General features: G+C 47.0%; 1 protein-coding gene across 2 annotated transcripts in view; it reads right to left on the reverse strand.

Moving 5' to 3' along the window:
• LOC142576671 (2-Hydroxyacid oxidase 1-like) overlaps window positions 1-19,123 on the reverse strand; it is a 229,103-nt gene that overhangs the window by 154,175 nt on the left and 55,805 nt on the right. For both annotated transcript variants that reach the window (XM_075686901.1, XM_075686900.1), the window contains exon 3: window positions 4,366-4,621. In XM_075686901.1, the coding sequence (XP_075543016.1) occupies window positions 4,366-4,621 (256 nt within the window). The remainder of the gene's footprint in view (window positions 1-4,365; window positions 4,622-19,123) is intronic.

Below are 19,123 nucleotides of genomic sequence, written 5' to 3' on the forward strand. Positions count from 1 at the left end.
GCTACGGGCAGACACACGCTATGAGCTTCCACGGATTGCTTGATCCATGCGCACTCGCCCGTGAACATATCGGTTTCTACGTAAGAGGGGTGAACTACATCCATCGTAGCTGCGGAATCGCGAAGCACTCGGCACTCTTTCCCGTTCACGAGGAGGTCTCGCATGTAAGGCTCGAGAAGCTTCATGTTCTCGTCAGTGCTGCATAATGACAAAAACACGACTTTTGGTTTTGTTTCCGGACACTGCGCCGAAATGTGACCCGGCTTCTGGCACATATACCACACGCGCACTTGCCTCGTCTCGAGCCGCTTTCTGCGTTCGGCTTCGGCTGCCGCCATCTCCTTACGTTCGGTCGGACTGCTTTCACTCGCATCCGCACTACGTGGTTCCCCCTTGCTCTCATGGGTGTGAACTTCGGCCTCTCAAACTTGGAGCCAAATTCACCCTTTTGACCGTCCTTAGCTCCGCGAGCCCGACGCGTCATAAACTCCTCGGCTAGCTCGGCGGCTTTAGCCACAGTACTAACGTCTGGCCTATCCAAGACCCAGTACAGCACGTTCTCCGGTAACCGACTATAAAGCTGTTCCAACCCGAAACACTGCAGAACTTTCTCTTGGTCACCAAACGCTTTCTCTTCTTTGAGCCACTCCTGTATGTTTGACATAAGCCTGTAGGCAAACTCTGTATATGACTCACTTCTGTCTTTCTCATTTTCCCGAAACTTCCGACGGAACGCCTCCGCTGACAGCTTGTACTTTTTCAGCAGACTCGATTTCACTTTGTCGAAATCCTCTGCCTCCTCTCTCTTCAAGCGAGCGGCTACGTCGGCCGCCTCGCCGGGTAACAAACTGAGCAAGCGCTGTGGCCACGTTTCCCGAGAGAACCCCTGCTTCTCGCACGTTCGCTCGAAGTTAACCAGGAACTAACCAATGTCCTCTCCAAGCTTAAACGGCCGCATCAGGTCAGTCATTTTGAACGATACTCGTTCTCCTGCGCCGTGTGCCTGACTTCCATTAGAAGCGCGTTCTATCTCTACCTCGAGACGCTTCATTTCCAAAGCATGTTGACGGTCGCGCTCATTTCCTTTCTCTTGTTGCTCTCGCTCTTTCTGTTCTTTAAGTTCGCGCTCCTGTTTCTCTTTTTGCTCTTTAAGGTCATGCTCCTGTCTTTTTGCCCTCTCCTGAATGGTCTCAAGGCATTCCGACAGCTCGTCATCCTCAGCTTCTAACTCAAGAATAGCCCTCAGCAGTTCTGGTTTTCTGAGTTTGTCTGAGACATCCAGACCCAACTCTCTTGCAAGCTCCAGCAATTTCGGTTTGCGCAACGACTTCAAATCCATGGCCGCTCTGAATGCTGCTTTCTCTACTGCCTACTATTGTCTTGCCGCAAACTAACCCGGCAGCAACGACAACCACAATTACCAGCTCTGTTTCTGACACTAGCAAAAGCCTGGCAAAACTCAGAAGAAGAAAGTCCCGCACTCACCAAACCTCGCAGCCAAGAATTCAGCGCAGTCGTTCCGCTGCAGGCAACCAGTCATCAAACAGGGCTCGTTGCACTGCTCCCGGATGGTCGTTGTGCTGGTCAGCATACAGTCAACCGCATATCTTCGCTGCTGGCCTCCGTTGTCGCGATCTCACCGCTGGCAAACAGTTGTAATCTCACCGCTGGCACCAGTTGTTGCATCTGGGTCGCAAGCCCCAAGGGTAGCGTTGGCCTGGCGGCCTGGGGCACAACTGGAAGCATCCGAAGGTCCTGGCAAAGCATGAGTCGACTGCTAACAGAACAACTTGTTTATTCTAGCATCGTAAAAGGGCGGCCGGTCAGGTCGACCGAAGTGGAGAGACGGGAGAGCACGTTACTCGACAGAAGAAATCGGAGCCTCTCTCTTGGCGTCCGAGGGCAGCTGCTTTTATACTCTCGGAGTCGAGGGCAAGAAGGAACGGCTCGGGATGAGGCGCACGTGACGGCGGGGCATGGACACGCTCAGAGACGCGTTGAGACGAGTGTAGTGACGCATCCGCCGGGCCGGCGCCGGTCAGACCTCCTCGCTTCACACTTGGGGAGCTCCTCTCCCCGGCTGCCGCGCTTTGACAAGCGTGGGCACCAACATGCACACACACACACACACACACGCACATACGAATACACGTGGCATTGAAACATGCCTGGACGCGCTTCGCGGGGAGGCGTTGCGGCAGCGCTGAACGGGCCAAAATGTCCGCCGCTTTGAATGAAGCCCCGGCGTCCGTTGCATCGGCGGCGGCTATACTGCGCGTCGTAGGCGAAACGTAACAGTTGCGTTCCGTGACAATCACCAAACAACGCGCAGCTGCCATTAACTTGGACCGGTTCACGGCTATGCACTGCACTGCGACTCGCAGCTTGTCAGACGCCATCGAGACGCTGCGTCTGGGTTTGCGAGGGTAAACCGTTCTTGCCCAGCGCTGTTTGCAATAACCACGGTATTGAGGTTCCATTGAAATAGTTCGTGTTCCGGACTAAAAACGATGTGCTGGACAACGCTTAAGGTCAATATCATGAATTGCACATTTCAGGAAAATTCCGGCTTCGAGAAAATTGAATTCGTGACCCATGTTTACATGATCGCATGACGGTTGAAGGTCCTTTCGTTGGCCCGTTCCGGAGGCTGACGAACGCTGGAAAGAACATAAAAGACGCCACGCCGATTCAGACCGAAAAACGGCGTTCCGGGGACTGCCACTACCTAAATAAAGAAAAGCAGGACGTTAAGCACGCTGTAGCCAATCTTTGCTTGCTCGTTGCCCTTATAGAGTAAGGCCTCCTGAATATTTTAATGATATTGCTTGCACACAATGGCATGTGACATAAACAGCGAGCATAGCTTATTGCGTTTTGTACTTCAGCGAGGTGTGCACGGACGGACGCTGGTGTATACGTCCGTGCGGATTGTTTATACAGAAAAGTAACGGTGGGGAAAAGTCACCAATGACTACTGCATGTACTTATTGCTGCGGCCGTGTTGGGAAGTACTGCGCATTCTAGTTACTTACGGTTGCTTACCATTTTTTCGTGGCGGAATACATTACACAACGTATTGTCACGTAGGCGCGGCGTGGCGCGCATTTGAACAAAGGCCTCGTATTTGGACGTTTCGAATTTATCTTTACCACGCTTATGTGAACTGCTATTTTGCCTATCAATGTACTCCTTATACTGAGTACGTACAGCGGTGTCCAAAAGTTCGCAGGCCGCGATGCCATGGGATTACATAGGATGGCGGCCTGGAAACTTTTGAACGCGCCTGTACGGGGTCTTAACATTTATCCTTGTAAGTGCGAGTTTTATGAGTCAGAGGTCAGAATATGTCGGTAGTTTTATATTGTGCATCAGTTTACTTTTCATTCAACGCGGTTTTCTGGTTCAGTTGTGACGCTCACATATGTTTTTGGTAATTAACGAAGCGTGCACTTATTGACATTTTCAGACCGTGATGATGCCATGCTATTCGGCGGTCCAAGCTACGGCAACTACTGCTGTTTGTCGTCGTGCTTTAACAACGGCAGAACCCAGAAGAAGCTTATCTCGCCTTGGAATAAAAACGTTGCGGGAACTCTGTCTCTTCGATACATATGACCGCTTGTACCAAAATACAGAAGACAAGCTTGATGGGTAAAGCCGTAGTGAATTATGATTACCTCTATCTCCATCTGTTATAACTTAATCGAAATAAAAATTGCGTCAGGATCTCAATTCACACCAAATATTGAACTAGACAAAATAGAGAATCGCTAAACCAAAACGACAAATAAAAGCGTTTCCATTTGGGTGACGAAAGGTGGACTGAAATGAGAAGCTTCCTCTACAGCCTAGCATCGGTTACGCGGGGTAATCCAAATTTCGCGCCAGGGAAACCGAAACAGGAAGTGCAGGCCAGTTGCTTTCACCAACCGCCAGGCGCGCTAGGGTCGATTGAGCCGCTGGGGTGTATGGGAGTGTCCCCTCCTAACTTTGTTTTCTTTATGCGTGCTGTGTGTTCTCGGCGCTCACTTTTTGTCGAAGCGATAGACAGCAAGAATGTCACATGGCTCGCTGCTGCTGCCGCGTTTCCTCATGCCAACGTTTTGACAGCGAGTTTCCGCTGTCATCGAGTCAGATGTGTTGATGTTTGCTCGTGTGCGCCTAACACCATGCTTCTTAATTTAGCTAGTGTGCCTATGTTTACAAGCTTACACGGCCAATAAAGTTACTATCCTCACTTATTGCCGTCCCCTAATTGGCTGTCGCAATTGAAGCGTCGCCTTTCGGCTGAAACGGCTGCTTTCTGGAAGTGGTTACAAGATACCCAAGACTGAAGTCTGCCACGAAGACCAACTGGCTCACTTGAGTGCGGGTGGCAGGGCGAGCTTGTTTCTCACGTCGGCCAGCCGCTGGCCGAAGTAAGGCGTGTCCACGGTGAGCACCAGGGCAGAGTAGCCGGCCTCCTCGGCGCGTCGCACGAGGGAGCGCGTGACACCGCGGTCTCGGTACACGTACAGCTGGAACCACCGGCGGCCATCTGGCGCCGCGTCGCGCACCTCCTCCAGTGACGTGGTCGCAATGGTGCTGACAATCATGAGAGTGCCAGCGTCGCGAGCAGCTGCACGTTGCAATCGAAACGGCTTTCACACTGCTCCCCCAGTATTTGGTTTATAAGGAAGGGTAATAATGATCATTAAGGTTATGGAGCAATTTTAAAATTGATGTTGTTCAGACATGTACAAAGAAGCGGTTGAATCAGCAGCACCTCCGACCTACATTACAACGGTGACCGTAACCTGCAGACCGATGCATTGATTTTAGATTTCGCGAAGGCATTTGACAAGGTAACAGACCAGCGCATCTTACTAAAACTCGCCGTTTTAAGTATGCGCCCTAATATTCTAGCACGCAATAAATAATTCCTAACTAAGCTCTCTCAGTTCATTTCTATCAACAATCACAGCTCCGGCACTCTCCCTTAACATCCGGCGTACCGCAGGGCTCTGTACTCGGCCCCCTTTTGTTCTTAATATATACTAATGATGTAGCACTCCAAGTGTCGTGTACAATACGTATCTTCGCCAACGACTGTGTAATTAATCGTACTATTACTAACACGTCGGATCAAGCTACCCTCCAAGGGGACATTAATCGCCTCCATGAATGGCGTGGCTTCTGGTTAATGACGCTAAACGCTAACAAATGGAAACTGGTCTCATTTCATCGCCGAAACATCCCTTTATTTGGTCCTATGTAGTTGCTAACTCCCATATAAAAAGCGTCCAGTCATTTGTGTATCTTGGTGTCACCCTCTGCAGTCACCTTTCTTGGCAAGCACATATTACCGCAATCATATCACCTGCCAACAGATCTCTAGGACCCATAAAACGTCATCTTCGTGATGCACCGCAACACGGGAAACTGCTGGCATACAAAATTCTCATCAGACCTCAACTGGAGTATGCCAGTCGGATCTGAAACCCGCACCTAACATACCTAAAGATACACTCGGATCGAGGGTGACTTCATCAAAACTTCAGGATTTTATTCAACGCCAAAGGCTGTAATGCAGCAGCTCTACACAAGCTAGACGCACAGGCGAAAAATATCCTAAAACGTATCACTAAGATCACAAGGAAAAGGGGAGGACTCAAGGAGGACAACCTACCCAGGGTATTCCAATCTTTCTTCATCAGTCATATTACTTACACGGCACCGTACCTCAAATGGAGCAAAATCGAAAAGAACAAACACGACACGTTCATTAAGTTCAGCGTCAGAAGAATACTCGGTATTCCACAGTCCGCTAGCACGGTGAAACTACTCGAACTCGGAATTCCGAATACCACAGACGAATTAATCGAAGCACAGTTTATTGCAGAGATCTCCAGGCTTTCGTCAACTAAGCCGGACATTAAGATTCTTGATGAAGCTGGCATACTCCCTATACAGGCACCACTGGACAGACACCCCCTGTTTAAATTCGCCCAGGAGGGCATAAAGCTTGAGCCCGTACCGAGGAACATCCACCCGATATACAGCAAAGGTCGCAGAAGAGCGCGGGCGAGAACTATCCTTCAACGAATCGATCCTTACGGGGCAGATGCATTCTTCGTCGACGCCGCCACATGCGGCAGCGAATACCGGTTTGCAATCTCGGTCGTGGACGCGCCCGGAGCACTTATCAGCGCCGCGTCAATCTACACTAAACACAAGAACGACGCAGGGGAATCCGCGATAGCCTTGGCACTTCAAGCAGCAAAAGGCCTGTCGGCCACTTTCTCCGACTCGCGCACAGCGGTCAGGTCTTTCTCGTCTGCTCTAGTTTCTAAACACGCAGGCGGCATCGTCAATAGATCCTTTCGTATTACTACGGGCGAAGAAACTTAAGGTCATAGCATAGCGTGGTTCCCGGCCCACGTGAACGATATAACTAAGCAAGCGGGTTGCAACGCTAACGAGCGGGCCAACTGACTGGCGCGGGAATTCACGAACCGCGCCCGAGCTAACGGCCCGGCACTCCCACAAGATTGCCCCTTCAAAGATCCGCTTACCACCTATCACGAAATTACGTCACATTACAGACACAGCAGGAGGAAATTCCCTCCCCCAAGACGGAAACTGAACAGGGCTCAGGCCGTTACTTTAAGGCTCCTGCAGACGAGATTCTACCTCACCCCCAGAGCACTTAGTTGGATAGACCCCAACATCCCGCGGCCATGCTCCAAATGCGGCCACGCATGTTGCTCTTTCGACCACATGCTCTGGCTGTGCCCGTAGAACGCGAGCGCCGACCTTCAATACAAGTCCAACTGGGATGCCTTGATGAAGAGCTCGTAATTCAGGCATCATCTGCAGGCTGTCTAGAGGGCCCGCGACGTCGCAGAGAGTCACCACCTCTCTGTCCTGTCATGGGCGAAGCCACCAACTTGATTGGGGAGCCTTGGGCTCCCCCCACTCAAGTTCCTCAGAACAATTCCATAATGTTCTTGTCATTGTTAATCTTTTTCAAAACCGCGCCATTCGCTTCGTCGATTCTTCATATTTGTATAACTCCAGCGTTTCAACCCTAAAGACAAACTCCGCTCTCGAAAGCTTTGAAGCTCGCTGCCGCATCACCAGCCCCTGTTTGATCCCTAACTTTTACCACAGAACTCTAAATCAAACACCTTACATTACTCGTCCAACCCGCATAACTCACCGCACTGCACATCCATTTTACATTGCCCGGCCTCCTTCTCGAAACCCGCCGTGGTTGCTCAGTGGCTATGGTGTTGGGCTGCTGAGCACGAGGTCGCGGGATCGAATCCCGGCCACGGCGGCCGCATTTCGATGGGGGCGAAATGCGAAAACACCCGTGTGCTTAGATTTAGGTGCACGTTAAAGAACCCCAGGTGATCGAAATTTCCGGAGTCCTCCACTACGGCGTGCCTCATAATCAGAAAGTGGTTTTGGCACGTAAAACCCCAAATATTATTATTATTATCCTTCTCGAACTGCAACTTTTTCAGCTTCCTTTTTTCCCCGCACTGTTGTGGGCTGGACTGCCCTCGCCACCGACGTCATCGCCATTGCGTGCCAATTTTATACACAAATGCTGTAACCGCTTATATTATGATGCTTTATTTGTTGAATATATTAACTCAGCCCTTATGGGTTTTTAAGGTGAGTAAAGTGAAATGACTTGCAGCGGGGTAGACTTGACTGGAGATTCTGGGAGCCCCTTTGTTTACTAGCCTCAACCAAAACTGTGCGCCCACAGGTGGCTATCTTATACCCGACTCTCTTTGACCTGGTAATGGCGAAGCTGTCATGGCGTCTGCCTCAATACTTTCAAACCTGTGAACATTCGAATTCGTACAACTCCCGCGAATACGAAAAAAAGGGGGGGGGGACGGTGGTGTAGCTAGTTTGCAGTGGACATACATGTTCCCTTGGATACGTACAAACTTTAGCAACCTTTGCCCACAGCAGACAAGCAGCAGCACGCTTGGAACAGCAGACACTGACATTTTTTCCAGATCAGTAACTCTAGCAGCGACTCCACTGGTGCCAGTTTCGGCTGCTTCAGGAACTCGTGTGAATGAACCTACACGAAGCATGCGCCCCTCTCGTATACGGCATTTTAGGCTTACAAGAGATCAGCACAGGTGCTATTGCAACTTTTTCCCGCCCATGTTGTTTCAGTGATGCACCGCCCTAACAGCTTGAAATAATAATTTTAGCGAATGTAATTCTCTTTCTGGAAACCTTTATGCAACATTCCTAAATCGTAGAACCAGCCAGAGTTTGAACGTTAAATGGGTCGGGCGAGTTGGCCGATATCAACGCGACCTTGTGGACCAGTCATCAAAACACATCAAGAAAGCAATTAGAATCTTGCAGCAGGCACTAAGACAAATTGCCGCGTTGTTTGCCGACAATAAAAGTGAGTTCCGTATGAAATTGGCTTATTTCTGAAAATTATTTCCCAGAAATGCACTTTGCATGGGCACGTGACGTTTGCGCGACGCGCTCGAAAGGCGTCGGCGACTCTTGCCTGTCGCAAAGACCAGCGCCTCCCATTGCCTTCCACTGTGAAACCAGCGCGTTTTCGACACTGGATTGCGCTGGAGACACTGTCGCTCGCTGGGACTCAGTGGGACACCAGTGGGAACGCTGGATAGGAGCTGCGTCACACTGGACGGGACGCTGGTTCCGTTGACATGACGCTGGGGCCCACTGGTTTGTGGTGTGCAGGCGCTGGCACCCTTTAACGTAAAAAGATTCCAATATGTTTTTATTCCAATCTCCTGACGTCAAATTTGCGTAACCGCCGATGCAAGCATCGGGCAGTCACCCGCAGGGTTGTCCGAACCATAGAGTTTCATATTAGGATAACTAGAGGGAAATTTGGCGCTGCGATAGTTCAACCATCATGGGAATGATGGGAAGTACAGGCTACGGTATGGCATTCTGTTGACTGGCAAACTAGTCTACAAGTATTTTGTGGCAGTTTTGGTTTCGCTCCAAGCGCAATTGCTATAACCTGCACTGGGACAGTGCCACGCAAAGTTCTCTGCCTTTGTTATGTTGCTCGGAGTGGCGATAGCGCACTGGGCCAGCGACTGGGACGATGTTTGTTTGCATCGCGCCGTGGTGTCGAAGCCCTGACGAGAAAGCGAAGGCATCGTAAACGTTGAAAGAACACGTTTTCAGCGTCACGACCTTGGTTTGTTAAGTGCGTTAGGTTCGCGCTGTAGCATTACGGTCTTTATAAACTTCAGTATAGCAAAAAAGAAGGCACTACTGATACAAGACATAGACAGTTGTACTTCTAGTGCCTTGACAATGAAATTTTATTGAGGGCCTCATTATGCATTGGCTTGTTTATGTGCGCATTGAAATGCGTGTTTCAGGAGTTCGAGAACACAAACTTACTTGTGGTAGGAAAAGTTGCTGCTTCCTGGCTGTACTCTATTGTCGCAAAATGGGTAAGTGCAAAGCCACGCCGTAACGCTTCGGAAGCGGTACGTCAAAATAAAATAAAATGAAGTGTACTCGTAGGAGGCCTCAAGCATCCCTGCTAGCAGTGCAGCAGATGTGCTTAAAAGTACTTGAAGACGTTCAGCAATCGTGACAATCTACGCAGCCTTTCGAAAGAGCGATAGAGTTCGCAAGTGCCGGTCGTCTGCGAGAAAAGTCTCGCGCTCGCAGCGAGCAGGCGTCGCAGTAGACGACATTTGTAGCATTCCTTTCAAGGGCGCAACACTTTCTCACAATACAAAATTTGTTTGACGACAAGGGCGGGCTTACCCGCACGGAAGAGGTTTTCTTGAATAAGGTTATGGCCAACGCTGCATACACACCACACATACTTGAGAAATGGCACCAACCCAGACAAGCTACGATTGCGAAGACTTACACCCGATGTACACATTGCCAGGAGTCATGCAGAGCAGACTTGCAACACCTCATTTGGAGCTGTGCAGCTTTTTCACAAGGGAGATCCAACATTCAGCATCTACTACACGGAGACATTAGAACTCTAGGAATTACAATACAAACTAACCCTGAAGCACAGAAAGCCATTGCAACATATGGCAGACAAAGTGGCCTGTTTCGAGTAGTGTAGAGGGGGTCGATCAGCCCATGTGAGAGCGGCGGAACTGAACATGCACCTGAGCCTGCATAAAGCGGAAGATCCCAGACTGAGATGAAGTGTTTCAGCCAACAGTCTGGGTACCCACATTCCCTTCCCTCCTAATCCCCATCAGCGGCCTAGAGCCGTCCCCTTCCTTAAAATAAAGGCTTTATTCATTTCCATACATTCTTGATGAGTGTATATATATATATATATATAAGTACGTACACGGTTGTTATTGCTGTTGTAAAAATAAACAAATAATTATTCTCTGGCGCTAAATCGGGAGCAGAATTGCACAAGAATGCATACCCTGGTGTGTCCTGGTGTAAACCATAGCGAACCGTGCTTAAATCTCGAAGTCATACAAAGTTTATGTAATGTGTTGAGCATTAAATAAAACAGTGCAGAAATAAAATTAGATTTTACGCGATAATATTTTAGTACAACTTCGTTTACTGTGCCGCAACCAAACGCCGCTATTCTAAAGATCGAAGTCAGTCCGAAGCCTGTATTTCCCATCGTTCCCATCTAGGTAGAGGCAACGCTCAGGAGAACCCCCGTAGACACTAGCGCCACATTTCCCTCTAGGGTATTTATTTAGAAACTATATGGTCTGAACAAACCAACCAAACGCTCTCCTCGTTCATAGGAGGTCACTTTTGTTTGCTTGAAAAACGGATAACATTGCCCACACTGAGCGTCTTGTCTTATCTAATTGGCTGACAAGAGACGAGGAGCACGCTCAAGTGAAGCGTGATCCGATGGGGCGAAGCCACTGCACGGAAATTCGATAACCGGGTAAAAATAGTGGTGCCGGCGTCTGGGATTGGTCCGCTTTCCCTTACTTAGCTTGCGGTGGCTGGTCGAAAGTCGCACATGCATAGAAGTGAAGCTTAAGAATGACGCTAAAACGGATCCTCAGCAAAAAAGAGTTGGCAGAAAGAGGTCTTAAACGTGCAGAAAGTGCTCGGAAACGTTACACGGCCACGCAAAAAGTTTGATTATGCGCAAATAAACCCATGCTCCTAGGCAGGTACGAGTAGCCAGTGCCTGAGCGATCGGCGGCAGCCTTATATTATTCCTTTTGGAACTGGGCAGCCTGCGGCTATTCAGAAGAAAATTCAGTGTTGTTGGGCATATTGATGCATCTTTAACGTGTACACGTCACTTTGATGCGGTGAGTTATTGTGGTTTTCTAACGCCGCGTGCCGTTACAAAGCACTTCACCTCACGCGTGACGTCGCGTGAGGTGAAGTGGGTGGCAGCCGAAATCTTTGACCAATACCCGTGGGCTAATGGCGAAAAGGCGTCGAATCAGAAATCACTATTTTTTTTGTTCTGTCAAACCATGCATAATCAGCGTGTACACGTCATGTGAGATGGGAAGGTATTGCACTTTTCATGACGTTGCGTGACAGACAGGTGAAGTGGGGGTGGTAAAAAAATGTTTGACCGATCGCGGAGGGCTGAGTGCGGAATTGGAATGGAAAAGCTTGGAATAGCTTTACGTTAGAGCGCCCCTGGCTCTCGTTGCAGTTCGCTGGTTCGCACTGGAAACTGCGCTGTTTCTATTTGTGCCGCGCTGGTTCCAGTACGCAAGGACGAGCGCTGCTGAATATAATATGCTTCATAGAATTTCATCGCTTGGTACTAGCCTCTTCTCCTAAATAACGCTATATCTTGGGGTCATAAAACACTATTTTGTGTCGCAGCTTGGAATAAAGGTGCGTGCGGTGCACTTTTTATGCTTGCACATTTGACACTAAAGATAACTTTCGTTTACTGTATTTTCCCTTTGACTGGGCTTATAGCTTAACTCTTGAACGAAACCATGCAAACGCAGAGGACACCGCGTTTTCTTAGTAGTTTGCACGTAACCTATGACTGGGAGTTGTCGCCGTTCCGCAGTGTTGTGAAGTGGACAGGAAATCCATAACTCATTCAGACGCGCTCAAACGGACCCCTAGTTCGAATCCTGCCGCTTAATAATAGTATCGCACCTATAAAAAAGCTGAGGTGATTCGTGCGCTTCTAGTTTCCCTATTGTACTAAAATAAGGTTCTCAGGTTCAAATACACACATTTTAGCTTTCGCCAGCTGCCCGTGCAGAGATTGGTCCCCATAGAAGCTTAGGCTTAGCGTATGCGCCGAGTCCATATGCACGTTATTGGCGTGTCTGGGCTCAGGCATCAACGAGTATAAGAAGGATAAATCACTCAATATTTCAGCTTTCGCATCGGCGTTCTTAAATAAACCATTTTTTTCGATGTCCAGTGCCAGCACAAGAAGCGATGAGCGCCTATGTGACGCGTCATAAACATAGGTATATCAGCTGTCGCAGAAGGCTGCCAGCTTCTGCCTGTGCTTCTCTGACGAAGATATATAACTAGACGGACATGTCGATTGAAAAGCATCACTGAACTAAGAAAACGTTGTATATCCCTTGCCTGAAGAACAAGAAACGGCTATCGAAATCGGCAGCAACAGCCCATACAGCGTCCCAGGTTGGTGATTCATTTAGAAGTTTTTTCGAAGTTAACATATCAATCACAAGTGAAAATTGATGTTGTGGCACTTCCAAGCATAATACTGGATGCGGACAGCAACTTCTTTCAGGTACAGGCGGGAGTTTTAGGTGTTGAATTATAGCGCATCTACCATGTCTGTGCGAGGCGTATCTGTGTGAAACTAAACCTGCTTCTCAATCTTGACATGGCAAATTATCCATCTATGTCCATCTGCTGGTGTGGCATGGTCATTCTGCTTCCAGTCACCGACGCGTGCGGACTCGGGATGGTGGGCTCTGAGCGAGCTGCGACAGCGGTCATCAACAGCCAGGTAGCCCGTATTTTTCCGTGCCCAAGGACTACAGGATTATCCTGCCCAATGTTTCATCAGGTAAAGCTATGAAGCGTGCGGTCATGCTGCACTGCGACATCTCAGGTCGCCCGCATCTCATTGAAGGCTTTCGAAAGCCCCTGCAAGACGCCGGCGTCATCAAGGACGTTGCTGTGATAGGTGCCTACCAGATTTCCCACATCTGGCTCGTTAACCTACGGACGGATGAAGCTAAAAAGAAGCTTATAGAAACAGGATGCTTGGTCGTCAAGGGCCGTCTTTGCATCGTCATCGACCGCAACAAGCAAGAGGTGCGTCTGAAGTTGCATTGGGTGGCTTTCGATGTCACGAACGATACCATTGAGAGGGCATTCAGTGAACATGGTGAAGTGAAGGAGGGGACTGACTATAGGTGGAAAGTGGAGGGCTTCGAATGTGCTGATTCTCTGACAAAGTTTGTGCGACTGTTTTTGATTGAGGGTATCGTACTATACCACAAACCCCACCAAATGTGTTTGGCAGAGGTATAGTGCTCATGGTGGCGCCAGGTCGAGCCCCTCTTTGCCTTCGTTGCAAGCAAAGGAGTCATATACGGCGAGATTGTAGGGTTCCGAAGTGCGCCATTTGTCACGCGTTTGGCCACGGACAGGAGGCATGTACTCGCAGCTAGGCCAAAGCTGTTGGCGAATCTACGGTTGTAGACAAAAGTGGTGGTGGATGAAGTAGAGGCAGAGCAAGCTGCAGCCCCTGCTACAGCTGACAAGAGCAGAACCGATCAGGGCGCAGACAAGGAAGGCAGCGTTTTCGGGCTGCAAACGTCGGCCATAATGGGGCCCAGCGCTGGTGAGCAGTGAACGCGACGTGTGTTCGGCCAGTGTTTCCGGATGAGGAACCAACGAGAGAGTCCGCGGACGCAACCGGCGTCTCCCAGACGGACCAGGTAGTAAGCACAAAGCTACACAAAGCCAGCGGTAGACGAAAGTGCTGCGGTAATAGTGGACGCGGAGTCAACCTAGGCGTCGTCATGACGACGTGGTGTCGGCATATGGTGTCAGTGTCATAGGAGCAGCGTCTGAGACAGGTTGAAACATCGCTGGATGCGAAATGGGTGAAACCTAGCAGCGCCGTTCGGACGCGCGCGTCATCTTTTACAAGGAGCGGCGCTGTGGCGAGTGCGCAAGGCGTCGAGATGGGTCTTGCCCGCGGTCTCGTCCGGCAGGAGAAATGCGTCGTTCGATAGGTCCCTGCGCGTAAGGACAATGAATTTTCCCGGATAAGCGACTGAAAGAAGGCAAAATCAGCTGTATCGTATTGCGACGGAACAAGATCTAGATATAATCGCAGTGCAGGAAACAAAAGTTGAAGGTCTTTGCGCTGGTGTAATCTTGAATGACATCAGCGATCACCTGCCCGTGTTTTGCCTAACAAATGCATCCTACAAGGAACAACATAATGATGAAGGAAACCGCTTGCTCCGCACGGTAAACGAAACTACGCTAAACATGTTCAGCTGCCTTATCAACCAAGAAACCTGGCAGGCCGTTTATGATGACCATAACCCCAGAACTGCGTACAAGATCTTCCTGGATAAATTCAAACAGTGCTACAATACAGCCTTCCCTCTGCGAAAGCAGAAAAAAAGAAAGAAAAAAGTTAGAAAACCATGGATAACTGCGGACTTATACAAACGAATACGTAAAAAAATTATTTGTACCATAGTTTCATTAGCTCTCGTAATTGTGACATATTGACTGAGTTTAAAAGATTCAGAAATAAATTAAACTTTGATTTGAAAAAGGCAAGGGATGATTATTACGAAGGAAAATTTTACAAAATTCAACACGATCAACGTAGACTAGACTGTGGAATACAGTGAACGATTTAACTGGACGAGGGCGAAAAACGCATATCGTGAATAAAATTGTAATCGATATTGCCAGTGCAGTTGGGCAACAGCTTGTTGATGAAATGAATCGACACTTTGTTAGCACAGGGGTATATAGTGGAGAAGACTTGGAAGTGGATATTTTCATGACTACAGGGCAGGTTGATTTCATTATGCTTACACCAGCTACTCCTACTGAAATTGAAGCAATTATCATGACCCTAGAAAACAAAGCTGCAGGCGGGAAAGACGAAATAAAGGCCTTACCTGTCGAGTATGTCGCTCATCTTATGAGTCCTGTATTAACTCATATAATAAATAAGATGCTTACACGTGGCGAGTTCCCAGATGAATTAAAGATAGCTAAGGTCACCCCTGTCTACAAGGGTGGCGATGAGAAAAAGCTTACCAACTAGAGGCTGATATCTGTTTTCCCGGTGTTTTCCAAGATATTTGAGCGTGTTATTAATGATAGGCTTACGTCTTTTTTTCATAAACAGAAAATAATTACGAAGTCGCAGTATGGCTTTCAAAAGGATAAGTTTGCAGAACTAGCTTTAACAAACATAAAGGACAAGATAATTGAAAATATTGAGAACAAGCTGCTCACTCTGGGGATTTTCTTGGATTTAAGAAAAGCATTTGACACTGTGCAGCACGATATCTTTCTAAAGAAGCTTGATGCGTATGGTGTTCGAGGAGTAGCACAGAATTTAATTACATCATATCTCTCAAATCGGTATCAGTATGTATGCGTCGACAATCTGGTATCACAAAAACTGCAAGTCGAATATGGCGTTCCTCAAGGATCAATCTTAGGACCCCTCTTATTTCTTGTATACATAAATGATATAACGTCCATACCAAACTCCCCTGAAATAATAATGTATGCTGACGACACTAATATCTTCTTTACTGGCACTACAAAAGAGGCCATAGAATCATCAGCTAACAGTTACCTCTTACACCTCTCCAGGTGGCTTAAAAGGAACCGGCTGAATTTAAACACAAGCAAAACCAAATACATAATTTTTAAGCCAGCAAATAAAAGAGACCCCTATTGTGTTCATCTGCACTTTGAGGACACGTTACTGGAACAAGTTACGGAGCAAAAGTTCTTGGGCGTATGGTTTACAGAGGACCTTACTTGGAATACTCATGTTGACAAATTAAAAAGTGAGCTATCTCGAGTTACTGGCTGCATGTATAAAATACAAAATATACTACCCACCTGGTTGAAACAAACATTATATTACTCACTTTTCTATTCAAAACTCAGTTATGGCATTTTAGTCTGGGGAACTACGACAACTTCAAACTACAACAAACTAATCATTGTACAAAAGAAAATATTGAGAATGTGTGAAAACTATGTGCGTGACAAACGAGGACTCCGAACAAAACCGTTCTTCATTAAATATAGCATGCTTAAAGCAGATCAAGTTTAATATTTCAAACTACTCCAGTGGATATATAAATATAAGCTGCACACAATACCTGTCGACAGTTGCACCTCATACCCAATACGTAAACCACACTATGTAAAGCCCGCCACAAGAAGTAATTACGGAAAGCAAACATTGAAATACCAAACGATTAATATATTAAACAGTGATCACTTTAACGTACAATACACACAATCCTTCCACAGCTTCAAAAATGACTGTAAAACCTATTAGTGGGCAGTGACATTGCATTTTCATTTTGAGTAACTTGTGCTCATCCCTGATAACGCATGTAACCTCAGTTATGTTACAGATTTTTCTCAGCGCTTGTAAATCATGTTTGCCATTGTTTCGGCATTTACATTGTGTATCAGTCGAAACCTTCGTTTTTTTCTGAAATGTTTCTATGTACTGATCTACTTACTGTATGTGCTATTTATTTTCGAGCAAGTGATTATATGGGTTTTTTCTCTCTCTTTGTTGACTTCTGGTGTAAGCTAATTTTATTGTTATGTAATACTTATTGCATATGTATCTTCTGCTTTATCGAAATCTATCCCGTTGAAGCAAAAGTAATGCTTTGGAGACATGTGTTCTGAATAATTGAATTTTTCGTTGCTGTGTGCTGTGTGTTAAAGATATGTTCGACAAATATGTATGTGAATGATATGTCATGCTGCCTTGAACTGTAGGGGCGCAGAGGCTCTGTCAGGCATTTTGCCTTTACCTCTGACCCCTACACGGAGAGAATCCGTGAAACAAACAATAAAGAAAAAAAGGAAGAAAAGACCAGACCGAGGGCACGTTGCGCCCATTCTCGGCCCAGTGTGATGTGTGCGTCAGTGATGCGGTTGGGAAGTCAGGAGGGTGTGTCTATTTGTACGTATTTCCTTAGGGATTGTTATGCATTTACATTTACATTGTGCAAGATGTAGAATGGGCCGCTTTGTAGTCTGTGATTTTGCTTTTGCCTCCAATGAGTTGCGCGTGGTTTGTTTGTATGCTACAGCTGACGTTGCAAATCGTTTAGATGTCTTCTGCCGCATTAGTGAATATTGTAACACTGATTGTATACTCATCGTTCTCGGTGATTTTAATCGTGTATGCCCATTGAGAGACAAAACGAGTACTACTCCGCATCGTGAGACTAGCACGCTAAAGTTAATAGATATCATCAACGACTTCGCTCTTGAAGATGTGGGAGAATGTATTACTAGTGGGCATAACGTCCGATTCACACATGTTCAAGGTTCTAGTCACACACGCTTAATGGTGCACATGTGTCGACGGACACTGTCTCCGTGTGAGGATTACAGCGTAGCCCCTCTCTCCTTCTCTGACTTCTGCCTCGTGATGTTTAGCATTTGCAGTAGCAAAAAAGAAAAGGAAAATTTACAGGGAGTCAGGAAAAATTATTAATAAACTACTTGATGACGATGCTTTCAAAACTCTAGCACTGGAGGGCATGCAGGAAATGAACAAAGACAATAACTCAGAGATTGGGCCTAACTGGGAAACGTTTAAGCAAAATATCCTTACTGATCCCAACAGGAACGCATCTCTGAAAGCGTAACAGATGCCATGCTGACACAATATTCTCCGAGCGCTTTTAGATCTACAGCTTCCATAACTTCTCTAGGTAGCCATTCTGCAAAGAAGGCTCGCTTCTTCTTCTACAATGCATGCTCAGATTTCTCGATGATCGTAAATTGTAGTGGAAGAAGCTAGCATTCTGCGCATTCTGCGCAGCATTCTGCGCATATTTGATCAGCTGCCTGGAGAAATTATGGAAACTGTAGACCTAAAAACGCTGGGAGAAACTTGTGTCAGCACGTCCTCCATTAGAGATCAATGCATTTCCTGTCTGGAAAGACACATTAGATTTTGTTTCTATTTTTTGTGTATGTTTGGTTTATTGGTTGTGAGCCAGCATTTACTCGTCATGTACATGTAACTATCTGTTGCTAGATGATCTCGGTTTTCTTGTTTGTCCTATGTGTTCTCTTGTGGCATTTTTATCCAGCCTATTCTTTATTTTTTAGACTGCGACAAGTGACCTAAATGGCCGTCACGATGCTTCAGTGTAGCTTATAAAATTTTTACTTGGGCAATGTTGCAAGAGTGTATATTGTGAAGCAGTAAGAACAGGGTACGCTAACTTCTAATTAAAATGCATACTGTGATAATGCAGTGACATAGAAATGGTACCAGAAAGTAGTAGAGCAAGAAAGCCTTATAAAATACAGTGCTTGATGAAACCAAACATAATCAAAAACAGGAAAGAGCTAGAGAAAATACAAATAGATAGACAAGCCCAGGGGGAAAAGCATCGTGATCACCAACTCCGCATGCGACTGCCTTCCAAGAAACAAGTCTTTTTTTCCAATGGCACGGAACTGGAAGAGCATGTTTGCATAAGCAAGCTGTCAGTATAGACTGTCTGTTGGAAAAAAAAACTGCTTTTCTTGAAAGGCTCTGGCATACACAATTGGCGATTGTAATGATCTGTTCTTTTTCTGCACTTGGAATGTTTATCTCTATTTTCTTTCCGTACTGTTTTTATTTGTTTGGATGCATCTAGCACCAATTTTTACTGGGCTTTCTTGCTCTCTTTTTTCCTGGTAACCTATTCAAATTACCTCATTTTAACAATAAACCCTAGTTGGAAGTTAGCCCTCATTTCTTTCTCGTTCCATCCTGTTGATACTGCTTCATGCTATGCGCCTTTGCAACATTTAGGTGTGGTGGCGGAGGTGGTAAACTTTACAGGAAAGGGGAAGGGGAAACGGGGAGGTGGCTGAGGGATTGGGCTCAAGTAAGGCCCCG

The sequence above is a fragment of the Dermacentor variabilis genome, chromosome 3 (assembly GCF_050947875.1).
Source record: "Dermacentor variabilis isolate Ectoservices chromosome 3, ASM5094787v1, whole genome shotgun sequence".
Lineage (NCBI taxonomy): Eukaryota > Metazoa > Arthropoda > Arachnida > Ixodida > Ixodidae > Dermacentor > Dermacentor variabilis.